A 13,388-nucleotide genomic window follows, 5' to 3' on the forward strand; every position below is an offset into this window, starting at 1 on the left:
CACTTTTGCAGGACAAACAATATTTTCTGTTTATATTTATAATAAAACTGCTACTAAAGCAAAAGAAAATGTGTTGCATTTTTCACCTATTTTCTATATTGAGTTTTTCTTCTTTCAAGTTTTAAAAATTGTCTCCAGTTGTTATGAATTACATTGCCAAGAACTGTTGCGTCTCACACTGTGAAATACTGTGAACCTTGTTGACACAAAATATTTCTAACCTGCATTACCACGGTCTTGTAATTTTTCAAGATTGTTTTGCTGTCTCTCACAGGTGGATCAGATAGACTGGGTGGACAACATTTGGCCAAGGCATTTAAAGGATAGACAGACTGAATCCACCAACGTCATCCAGGAAATGCAATACCCCAAGGTGCAGAAGTGAGTGATAGCTGCATATCATAGTTCATTATAGTGCATTTTAAGGCATGTTTACATTTTGTCGCACTTGCTGTTATATACCCACCCATGAATTGTGTCAGTGGAAACTAACAGATTGGTTCCTTTTAGAGCTATATCTTAGAGCACGGGTCTACAAACTTTTTAAGCAAAAAGCTGGTTTAATGACCTCCAGACTTTAGGAGGGCCGGATTATAGCCAGCATTAGTAGAAAATGCCTCAGACTTGGTGGTCAGCAGGGGTAAAATAACTACATAACATCTGTTGGCAGTAGGAGGCATTCGTATTAGTGGGAAGAATCACCGTTGTTGGTATCAGTGGGAGGAATAGTTCCCGATCATTGCTATCAGTGGAAGCATTAGTGCCTCATGATTGGTTTTATTGAGGGGAATAGTGCCCCATCATTGGTATTAGAGAGAGGAATAGTGCCCCATCATTGGTATTATTAAGAGGAATAGTGTGAGGTATTAGTGAGAGGAAAAGGGCCCCATCATTGGTATTAGTTGGGAATTAGTGCCCCATCATTGGTATTCATGAGAGGAATAGTATGAGGCATTAGTGGAAGAAATATTGCCCCATCATTGGCATCAGCGGGAGGAATAGTGCCCCATCATTGGCATCAGCAGGAGGAATAGTGCCCCATCATCGACATCAGTGGGAGGAATAGTGCCCCATCATTGGTATTAGTGGGAGGATTAGTGCCCCATCATTGGTATTAGTGGGAGGATTAGTGCCCCATCATTGGTATTAGTGGGAGGACTAGTGCCCCATCAATGGTATTGGTGGGAGGATTAGTGCCCCATCAATGGTATCGGTGGGAGGATTAGTGCCCCATCATTGGTATCGGTGGGAGGACTAGTGCCCATCATTGGTATCGGTGGGAGGATTGGTGCCCCATCATTGGTATCGGTGGGAGGATTGGTGCCCCATCATTGGTATCGGTGGGAGGATTGGTGCCCCATCATTGGTATCGGTGGGAGGATTGGTGCCCCATCATTTGGTATCGGTGCCCCATCATTGGTATCGGTGCCCCATCATTGATATTGGTGGGAGGATTGGTGCCCCATCATTGGTATCGGTGCCCCATCATTGGTATTAGTGGAAGGAATAGTGCCCCATCGATGGTGTCAGTGGGAGGATTAGTGCCCCATTATTGGTATCGGTGGGAGGATTTTTGCCCCATCATTGGTATCGGTGGGAGGATCGGTGCCCCATCATTGGTATCGGTGGGAGGATCGGTGCCCCATCATTGGTATCGGTGGGAGGATCGGTGCCCCATCATTGGTATCGGTGGGAGGATCGGTGCCCCATCATTGGTATCGGTGGGAGGATCGGTGCCCCATCATTGGTATCGGTGGGAGGATCGGTGCCCCATCATTGGTATCGGTGGGAGGATCGGTGCCCCATCATTGGTATCGGTGGGAGGATCGGTGCCCCATCATTGGTATCGGTGGGAGGATCGGTGCCCCATCATTGGTATCGGTGGGAGGATCGGTGCCCCATCATTGGTATCGGTGGGAGGATCGGTGCCCCATCATTGGTATCGGTGGGAGGATCGGTGCCCCATCATTGGTATCGGTGGGAGGATCGGTGCCCCATCATTGGTATCGGTGGGAGGATCGGTGCCCCATCATTGGTATCGGTGGGAGGATCGGTGCCCCATCATTGGTATCGGTGGGAGGATCGGTGCCCCATCATTGGTATCGGTGGGAGGATCGGTGCCCCATCATTGGTATCGGTGGGAGGATCGGTGCCCCATCATTGGTATCGGTGGGAGGATCGGTGCCCCATCATTGGTATCGGTGGGAGGATCGGTGCCCCATCATTGGTATCGGTGGGAGGATCGGTGCCCCATCATTGGTATCGGTGGGAGGATCGGTGCCCCATCATTGGTATCGGTGGGAGGATCGGTGCCCCATCATTGGTATCGGTGGGAGGATCGGTGCCCCATCATTGGTATCGGTGGGAGGATCGGTGCCTCATCATTGGTATCGGTGGGAGGATCGGTGCCCCCTCATTGGTATCGGTGGGAGGATCGGTGCCCCCTCATTGGTATCGGTGGGAGGATCGGTGCCCCCTCATTGGTATCGGTGGAAGGATCGGTGCCCCATCATTGGTATCGGTGGGAGGATCGGCGCCCCATCATTGGTATCGGTGGGAGGATCGGTGCCCCATCATTGGTGTCGGTGGGAGGATTGGTGCCCCATCATTGGTATCGGTGGGAGGATTGGTTCCCTTATCATTGATATTGGTGGGAGGATTGGTGCCCCATCATTGGTATCGGTGGGAGGATCGGTGCCTCATCATTGGTATCGGTGGGAGGATCGGTGCCCCCTCATTGGTATCGGTGGGAGGATCGGTGCCCCCTCATTGGTATCGGTGGGAGGATCGGTGCCCCATCATTGGTGTCGGTGGGAGGATTGGTGCCCCATCATTGGTATCGGTGGGAGGATTGGTTCCCTTATCATTGATATTGGTGGGAGGATTGGTGCCCCATCATTGGTATCGGTGGGAGGATCGGTGCCTCATCATTGGTATCGGTGGGAGGATCGGTGCCCCCTCATTGGTATCGGTGGGAGGATCGGTGCCCCCTCATTGGTATCGGTGGGAGGATCGGTGCCCCCTCATTGGTATCGGTGGGAGGATCGGTGCCCCATCATTGGTATCGGTGGGAGGATCGGCGCCCCATCATTGGTATCGGTGGGAGGATCGGTGCCCCATCATTGGTGTCGGTGGGAGGATTGGTGCCCCATCATTGGTATCGGTGGGAGGATTGGTTCCCTTATCATTGATATTGGTGGGAGGATTGGTGCCCCATCATTGGTATCGGTGGGAGGATCGGTGCCCCATCATTGGTATCGGTGGGAGGATCGGTTCCCCATCATTGGTATCGGTGGGAGGATCGGTGCCTCATCATTGGTATCGGTGGGAGGATCGGTGCCCCATCATTGGTGTCGGTGGGAGGATTGGTGCCCCATCATTGGTATCGGTGGGAGGATTGGTTCCCTTATCATTGATATTGGTGGGAGGATTGGTGCCCCATCATTGGTATCGGTGGGAGGATCGGTGCCCCATCATTGGTATCGGTGGGAGGATCGGTTCCCCATCATTGGTATCGGTGGGAGGATCGGTGCCTCATCATTGGTATCGGTGGGAGGATCGGTGCCCCATCATTGGTGTCGGTGGGAGGATTGGTGCCCCATCATTGGTATCGGTGGGAGGATTGGTTCCCTTATCATTGATATTGGTGGGAGGATTGGTGCCCCATCATTGGTATCGGTGGGAGGATCGGTGCCCCATCATTGGTATCGGTGGGAGGATCGGTGCCCCATCATTGGTATCGGTGGGAGGATCGGTGCCTCATCATTGGTATCGGTGGGAGGATCGGTGCCCCCTCATTGGTATCGGTGGGAGGATCGGTGCCCCCTCATTGGTATCGGTGGGAGGATCGGTGCCCCATCATTGGTGTCGGTGGGAGGATTGGTGCCCCATCATTGGTATCGGTGGGAGGATCGGCGCCCCATCATTGGTATCGGTGGGAGGATCGGTGCCCCATCATTGGTGTCGGTGGGAGGATTGGTGCCCCATCATTGGTATCGGTGGGAGGATTGGTTCCCTTATCATTGATATTGGTGGGAGGATTGGTGCCCCATCATTGGTATCGGTGGGAGGATCGGTGCCTCATCATTGGTATCGGTGGGAGGATCGGTGCCCCCTCATTGGTATCGGTGGGAGGATCGGTGCCCCCTCATTGGTATCGGTGGGAGGATCGGTGCCCCATCATTGGTGTCGGTGGGAGGATTGGTGCCCCATCATTGGTATCGGTGGGAGGATTGGTTCCCTTATCATTGATATTGGTGGGAGGATTGGTGCCCCATCATTGGTATCGGTGGGAGGATCGGTGCCTCATCATTGGTATCGGTGGGAGGATCGGTGCCCCCTCATTGGTATCGGTGGGAGGATCGGTGCCCCCTCATTGGTATCGGTGGGAGGATCGGTGCCCCCTCATTGGTATCGGTGGGAGGATCGGTGCCCCATCATTGGTATCGGTGGGAGGATCGGCGCCCCATCATTGGTATCGGTGGGAGGATCGGTGCCCCATCATTGGTGTCGGTGGGAGGATTGGTGCCCCATCATTGGTATCGGTGGGAGGATTGGTTCCCTTATCATTGATATTGGTGGGAGGATTGGTGCCCCATCATTGGTATCGGTGGGAGGATCGGTGCCCCATCATTGGTATCGGTGGGAGGATCGGTTCCCCATCATTGGTATCGGTGGGAGGATCGGTGCCTCATCATTGGTATCGGTGGGAGGATCGGTGCCCCATCATTGGTGTCGGTGGGAGGATTGGTGCCCCATCATTGGTATCGGTGGGAGGATTGGTTCCCTTATCATTGATATTGGTGGGAGGATTGGTGCCCCATCATTGGTATCGGTGGGAGGATCGGTGCCCCATCATTGGTATCGGTGGGAGGATCGGTGCCCCATCATTGGTATCGGTGGGAGGATCGGTGCCTCATCATTGGTATCGGTGGGAGGATCGGTGCCCCCTCATTGGTATCGGTGGGAGGATCGGTGCCCCCTCATTGGTATCGGTGGGAGGATCGGTGCCCCATCATTGGTGTCGGTGGGAGGATTGGTGCCCCATCATTGGTATCGGTGGGAGGATTGGTTCCCTTATCATTGATATTGGTGGGAGGATTGGTGCCCCATCATTGGTATCGGTGGGAGGATCGGTGCCTCATCATTGGTATCGGTGGGAGGATCGGTGCCCCCTCATTGGTATCGGTGGGAGGATCGGTGCCCCCTCATTGGTATCGGTGGGAGGATCGGTGCCCCCTCATTGGTATCGGTGGGAGGATCGGTGCCCCATCATTGGTATCGGTGGGAGGATCGGCGCCCCATCATTGGTATCGGTGGGAGGATCGGCGCCCCATCATTGGTATCGGTGGGAGGATCGGTGCCCCATCATTGGTGTCGGTGGGAGGATTGGTGCCCCATCATTGGTATCGGTGGGAGGATTGGTTCCCTTATCATTGATATTGGTGGGAGGATTGGTGCCCCATCATTGGTATCGGTGGGAGGATCGGTGCCCCATCATTGGTATCGGTGGGAGGATCGGTGCCCCATCATTGGTATCGGTGGGAGGATCGGTGCCTCATCATTGGTATCGGTGGGAGGATCGGTGCCCCATCATTGGTGTCGGTGGGAGGATTGGTGCCCCATCATTGGTATCGGTGGGAGGATTGGTTCCCTTATCATTGATATTGGTGGGAGGATTGGTGCCCCATCATTGGTATCGGTGGGAGGATCGGTGCCCCATCATTGGTATCGGTGGGAGGATCGGTGCCCCATCATTGGTATCGGTGGGAGGATCGGTGCCCCCTCATTGGTATCGGTGGGAGGATCGGTGCCCCCTCATTGGTATCGGTGGGAGGATCGGTGCCCCCTCATTGGTATCGGTGGGAGGATCGGTGCCCCATCATTGGTGTCGGTGGGAGGATCGGTGCCCCATCATTGGTGTCGGTGGGAGGATTGGTTCCCTTATCATTGATATTGGTGGGAGGATTGGTGCCCCATCATTGGTATCGGTGGGAGGATCGGTGCCTCATCATTGGTATCGGTGGGAGGATCGGTGCCCCCTCATTGGTATCGGTGGGAGGATCGGTGCCCCCTCATTGGTATCGGTGGGAGGATCGGTGCCCCCTCATTGGTATCGGTGGGAGGATCGGTGCCCCATCATTGGTATCGGTGGGAGGATCGGTGCCCCATCATTGGTATCGGTGGGAGGATCGGCGCCCCATCATTGGTATCGGTGGGAGGATCGGTGCCCCATCATTGGTGTCGGTGGGAGGATTGGTGCCCCATCATTGGTATCGGTGGGAGGATTGGTTCCCTTATCATTGATATTGGTGGGAGGATTGGTGCCCCATCATTGGTATCGGTGGGAGGATCGGTGCCCCATCATTGGTATCGGTGGGAGGATCGGTGCCCCATCATTGGTATCGGTGGGAGGATCGGTGCCTCATCATTGGTATCGGTGGGAGGATCGGTGCCCCCTCATTGGTATCGGTGGGAGGATCGGTGCCCCCTCATTGGTATCGGTGGGAGGATCGGTGCCCCCTCATTGGTATCGGTGGGAGGATCGGCGCCCCATCATTGGTATCGGTGGGAGGATCGGCGCCCCATCATTGGTATCGGTGGGAGGATCGGTGCCCCATCATTGGTGTCGGTGGGAGGATTGGTGCCCCATCATTGGTATCGGTGGGAGGATTGGTTCCCTTATCATTGATATTGGTGGGAGGATTGGTGCCCCATCATTGGTATCGGTGCCCCATCATTGTTATTAGTGGAAGGAATAGTGCCCCATCGATGGTGTCAGTGGGAGGATTAGTGCCCCATTATTGGTATCGGTGGGAGGATTTTTGCCCCATCATTGGTATCGTTGGGAGGATTTTTGCCCCATCATTGGTATCGGTGGGAGGATCGGTGCCCCATCATTGGTATCGGTGGGAGGATCGGTGCCTCATCATTGGTATCGGTGGGAGGATCGGTGCCTCATCATTGGTATCGGTGGAAGGATCGGTGCCCCATCATTGGTATCGGTGGGAGGATCGGTGCCCCATCATTGGTGTCGGTGGGAGGATCGGTGCCCCATCATTGGTGTCGGTGGGAGGATCGGTGCCCCATCATTGGTGTCGGTGGGAGGATCGGTGCCCCATCATTGGTGTCGGTGGGAGGATCGGTGCCCCATCATTGGTGTCGGTGGGAGGATCGGTGCCCCATCATTGGTGTCGGTGGGAGGATCGGTGCCCCATCATTGGTGTCGGTGGGAGGATCGGTGCCCCATCATTGGTGTCGGTGGGAGGATCGGTGCCCCATCATTGGTGTCGATGGGAGGATCGGTGCCCCATCATTGGTGTCGGTGAAAGGATCGGTGCCCCATCATTGGTGTCGGTGCCCCATCATTGGTAATAGTGCCGCATCGTTGGTATTAGTGGGAATTATAGTGCTCCTTTATTGGTGTCAATCTTAGTCTTGGCTGTTCTGTTTTAGTCAGAAATGAGTGGTCTTCTAAAGTCTGCAGTTTTACTGCACTGTCCATAGACTGACCTCACTAACGTCATCCATGCATCGGAGAATGGATAGCAGAGTTAAATATCAAACCTGGGATATAAGGTGAGGTTAGGCAGTTGACTGGGGCACTGAGTTATCACTGACTCCTAAGTAAGAAAACAAAATAATGGGATAAATATACATTCTTATAATTGTACAGGCCTATTTGAAAGATCAAAAGTGTATTAATACCCAAAGCTGTTTTTTTTTTCTTAAATAATTGAATGTGGAAAGTGTGTAATCCTTGTCAAGTTGTATTGCTGGTTTGGGGCTCCATTAACCTCCCTATGATGATTATTTCAGATGATTATTTTAGATTTTTGGTGCTGAAAGCGGTACCATTATTTTGCATGGAAATATGTAGTTTTTGTATTGTAGGCTGTAATTTTTAGGAATAACGCACTGAAATCTGTCCGAACAAGAGTCTATTAAACATCCCGGGTATGATAAAATTTGAAACACGAAATCATAAATTATAATTTAATAAATAACACTGTTCAACACGTAAAAAGTTTTGGGCATAAAATTAGCTAATCTTACATAATTTTGGGGTGCTGAAAATGAAAATGACCCTAAAAAATGTTGATTGGCTCTAGTTTCCATGATATATTCACCCATCTAATAACGTAAGCCATTCAAAATTATGATGCAACTTCAGCTGCATATTGCGCAATTGATACTGGTGACCAATAGAAAATTGCATGTATACTGAGATGATGCAATATTAACCTTTAATTGCATCACTTCACTGCATAAAAGCTGCAGTATCTGTAGCTGATTGTAGTTCGACAGCGTCTTTACATTTCGTTTTATGCTTATATAGGCTACTCAGTAATGCCTCGAACTTGTGTGAATAAAGCAGATAATTTCTGCTATATCTGCGGTGAAATAACTTTTATCTCACAAAAAAGGAGGATAACAGAAAGCCTACAACTTGTATTTTGGCTGCAAGATAGGAGACCAGGACAAGAGCTGGGCACCACATATATGCTGCAATTCTTGTGGGACGGCACTGGAGCAATGGTTGAATGGAAAAAAGGCATCTATGCCTTTCGCTGTGCCAATGATTTGGAGAAAGCCAACAGATCATGTTAGTAATTGTTACTTTTGTATGGTGCCTCCAATTGTAAAAGTGCTAAATAAGAAGAAAAAGTTATCTGTGCACTATCCAAATATTCCATCGGTAATACGTCCAGTTCCTCATGGGGCTACCAATTCCTAAAGCACCAGAATCCTTTGTGGTTGAGTCAAGTGAGGAAGAACCTGAAGCGTGTAGTCACGTGCAGTTGTAAGAGATAGCCCTTTCCTCGAATACAAGAGAAAAGCCAAGAGAAGCAAAACCGACACAAACTGAAGACAAAACTAGTGAGAATCCTAAGTATTAAAATGATTCAGCTTAGCTTATGGCTATAATTTTTCTTGGTAATCCTATGCAATATATTATGCCATTTAGGCTTTGTTATGTAGTCAATATCACTTGCTTTATATTTGTGGAAAGACATCTATCTATATAATTATTGTGCATTATGTAGTCATTACGCCTATAGTAGAAAACTTTCCGTTTACAGAAAAACTAGAGCCAATTGACAAATTTCATTGTTATATTTGAACTCAGAATGTGAAATTCATTAAGAAATGGATCCTTTTGTTTCCAAAACTGGCAAAAAATAAAAATTTGTTGAACAGTGTAATCATAAAAAATAATAATAATATAATAATAATAATACATTTCATTCAATAATATAATCAAACCAAAAACACTGAAATTTGAAATAGAGCGCCAAGTTAGCACATTGCTGAGCAAATTCGCAAACTCGTTTTCAGTGTCTGATGACGAATTTCCACACGAATCATTATCACTCAATTCTGCAAGTGGTTCTAATTTACTATTGCTGTTCTCTAGCTGATCTAAACCCGCTTTTGACCTAAAGGGACACTTTTTGTTCGCCATGGACGTTTCTCAGTTTGCAGGCAGAAAGAACAGACAAAATGTAGGCAGGTCACAGGACAAAGCACTAGGGACAAAATGTATGTGAAATGGGTTGAAACAGCAACGTTTTACTATGTAAAATTTGTTTGGAAAAAAAAGAAATTTTTAAAAATTTTCAAATTTGCCGCTGGCGCCCGTACGTCCCTCGGGGTTACCGCTTTTGGTACTGACATTTTACCCCGAGCTACACTCGGGAATACCACTAGGGAGGTTAAGCAATTCTCACTTTATGTTCTGTGCAAGAAGTGAGAAAAAAATCTGCAACAGGCAAACAACCATAAAGAGCTGACAGAGGATCATGCATTCCCTTACTATACTTAAAGCGGAGTTCCAGTCGTTTTTGTGTTTATTAAAAGTCAGCAAGCACACACTCACCTGTCCCAGAATCCAGTGATGTGCTCACCCGCGCCGTCCCTTGTCTCTCTCTTCTCCCCTTGGCACCGGCATCTCAACTGTGGGCACCCAGCTGTGACAGCTTGTGGCTTCAAGTGAAGTGTCCCAGAAGACTGTGGGGAGGAAGGGGAGGGGCCGAACTTCCAGCACAGTTTGCCACGGCGAACTGAGCTGAAAGTGGGAGCGGGTACTTGTCAAAACCAGGTACCCGCCCCCCCAAAAAAAGTGCCAAATGTGTCAGTGGGGGGGGGGGGAGGAGACAGACACGCAGAGTTTCCTCTTCTGGGTGGAACTCCGCTTTGAAAAGCATTTTACCACTATTTGTCTTACTGCTAGAGAGATTGCTCCTCACTTCCTGGTCCATGGTGATTGTCATGACCTTGAAAATTTGTGTTTTCATAATTAACCAATTCAAGTCCGGACACTTTCACCCCCTTCCTGTCCAGGCCAATTTTCAGCTTTCAGTGCTATCACAGTTTGAATTACAATTGCGTGGTCATGCAACACTGTACCCATATGAATTTTTTTGAGACCGATAAAACTTTATTTTGGTGGCATTTATTCATCACTGGGATTTTTATTTTTTTGCTATATAAATGAAAAAGTCCAAACATTTTGAAAAAAAAAAGCGTTTTTCTTATAAAATTTTGCAAATAAATAATCTTTCCTCATAAATCTTGTCCAAAATGTATTCATCTATCTTTTTGGTAAAAAAAAAATAATAACTCAAATTAGTTTATAACCAAAAATTATCATTTTTAAAAAATTTTTTTACATCATTATTTATGGTTTTTTTAAACATTTTTTTAACATACTATCACCCTTGCAGTACAGTGTTACCATAATGGCACCACTACTTCAGGGTGATGAAGATTTGTTTGTTTTTTTTTTTTTTGCTTTTTTTACACTGATTGTTTTTACACCCATAAAGGCTGTAAAATAAATATTTTCTCCTTTCTCCATTCCTGCAGCCATTAAGAAATACTGTGCGAGCTGTGATTGGGGTACAGCTTGTCACATGGTACAAGGCTGTTGTGAATAGCCTTGTACCATGTGACCTCTGTGATCATTCACAGATTTCACTAGTAGTAAGCAATGATATCAGCAAGTGACATCTTGATTACTACTATTCATGTGATCACTGATTAGCCAATCAGGGATCACATAATCAGGACCTCACACAGAGGTCCCGTACAGCACGCACAAGCAATGGATATGGGGGGACGTTTAGAAGCGTCCACCCGCTTCGGCAGCGCTCCTGTCCAGCCGTTTATCTACATGGGCCGGACGGGAAGTGGTTAAAGGATTAGTTCACCTCTACAGAAAACTAACACCAGACACCCACCCAGCCCCTTTGGCTTTAGTACTGTTTGTACAAAACTGATAGTCTGTATCTTGATGTCTCATCTTTCCAGCTTCATAGAACTCAGTTCATGTAACACATAAATGTACAAATGTTTATTTCTAGTACTGATATATCAATGCTCATAATGAGTGTTATACTCCAAAAATGTTTTCTCGGCCAGTATGACATAACTTCAATGAGCAAATGTGTGTGTTGGAATTCAGTTTGAGATTCTTCTGAGATCATTCAGCATTCATTGCAGGTGCAGTTGACCTGCTTCAGTTGCTTTTGACATCCCGTAGGTTTGTATAGGGAGTAAAGCAATTCTCAAACAAGTTTAAAGCCCATTGATACAAGGCCCAACAGGTTTTTTTTTTTTTTTTATTAAATCAACAGACGTAATTTATGATCCGTAATCTCTTTATCATTTCACCATTTTGCCTGCTATAAAGTGGTAACTGTACTTTACTGCAATAAACCTGAGCATTTAGTACCTTGAGTCTAAACCAGGGATGTTCAACATTTTGAAGAGCCCAGGCCACTTAGGTGATTTGGTAACTGGTCACAGGCCACAATGAAATTAAATTGTTCAGAATTTCAAATCTTTTATTTTGAATAGCGTAATGAAGATTTTAAACAATCAGGATCATCGTTTTGCATGGACCCAATCCCCGTTGGATGCTTAATCACAAAAATCACATTTTTTTTATTAACCAGATAATCTTCTTTATTAAAGCGGAGTTCCAGTGCAAATGTAAAAACATAAAAGTCAGCAGGTACACAAACTGTAGCTGATGACCAGACCCCCCTGCAGCCCGTTTCATTGGCTGCCCTGTGTTCCAGGTGTTGGCATCTTCAGTGTTGGCACCTGGCTGTGACAGCTTGCTGCTTCAGCCAGGTGCCCACTGAGCATGCATGAGTAGCGCTACACTTCCTGAATGGTTCCGTAGTCTTGTCACGTGTCCCAGAAGACTACGAGGAGGGATGGGTGAGGAAAACTTCTGTTTCTGATCACCTAGGCGATCTCGGCAGAAGTAGGAGCGGATACCTGTCAATTTAGGGTACCCACGCCACCGCCCCTGCTCCAGTCCCTAACTGGGGACCAGTCCTTAAAGCGGAACTTCCCTTTTTGGGTGGAGCTCTGCTTTAAGCTAAGACAAAATGACACATAATGCACTCACATGCTCCCAGAATGACACCAAGCTCATCACTCCCTCTTCAGAACTCCTGTATGGATGCCAATAGATGTAATCCACTTGGCTAAAGGCTCCTCTCCCTTGTCTGTGTGTTAGAAAAGAACGAGAAGAGCGGGGAGCCAGTCACAATAGCAGCTTGTGGATGACAGCTGCCGGGATATGGAGGACCTGCAATCATTCAAGTAGAGCGGCATGCACCCAAAGGAGGCTGTGCGGGTTGCCATAAGTTTGAGGTTGCAGGCCACGGGTTGAGCATGCCCGGTCTATGCCATAGCTCAGCTGTGGGCCATATTTTATTCTTGTTCAAATTGTTTATTTGTATTGAAGAGTCAGAGATGTAACAATGCGAGACATTAAAGAACATGTAACAATACTTGGTACAATATACATCAGATGTGTGAACAGATTTGGGGGTGTTACAGATCACAAAAACAGTGAGTACCCCATAATGCAAGAAGTAAACTGGCTAGAGCTAGAAGATCCATTTCTCAAGCCCCTAAATATGCACCCAGGAGCCTATAGGGGAGCCTATAGATCACTCAAGTCATTAGGTTTCTGGGGTACACAGAGACCGAGCCGCAAAACATACCAAGGTACCTCTTAGAAGTAAAGTGGGCAAGTCTTATACCCTGTAGTCGCATGTCTCTTAACCCAACCAAGATAATAATAGGGCAGAACAGAGAGAGGACATTGGAAAGAGAAGGGAGGGAGGCAGATGTTTTTTAATATAAATGTTAGTCCCCAGCAGTATTTAAAAAAAAAAAAATATATATATATCAGCTTGGGATGCAGTACTCCCTTTAATCCATTGCTGTCCCCACAGTACTTTTTTTCCACCAAAATATGTCATCAGACTTAGATTGAGTGAAGCCCAGCATCACTCAACTCAGACGACTGATGACAAAAGTGTGAATGCAGGTTGCCATGGGCCTGGCGTCCAGTGGGGCAT

General features: G+C 48.1%; 1 protein-coding gene across 3 annotated transcripts in view; it reads left to right on the forward strand.

Annotated features, from left to right (window-relative positions):
* The window catches only part of KDM2A (lysine demethylase 2A), a 168,880-nt gene that overhangs the window by 49,959 nt on the left and 105,533 nt on the right, over window positions 1–13,388 (forward strand). For all 3 annotated transcript variants that reach the window (XM_089683714.1, XM_089683711.1, XM_089683712.1), the window contains one exon: window positions 275–381. In XM_089683714.1, coding sequence (XP_089539840.1) covers window positions 275–381 — 107 coding nt within the window. The remainder of the gene's footprint in view (window positions 1–274; window positions 382–13,388) is intronic.

Source organism: Staurois parvus, unplaced genomic scaffold, assembly GCF_062004578.1.
Source record: "Staurois parvus isolate SC_StPar_1 unplaced genomic scaffold, SC_StPar_1.0 ptg000320l, whole genome shotgun sequence".
Lineage (NCBI taxonomy): Eukaryota > Metazoa > Chordata > Amphibia > Anura > Ranidae > Staurois > Staurois parvus.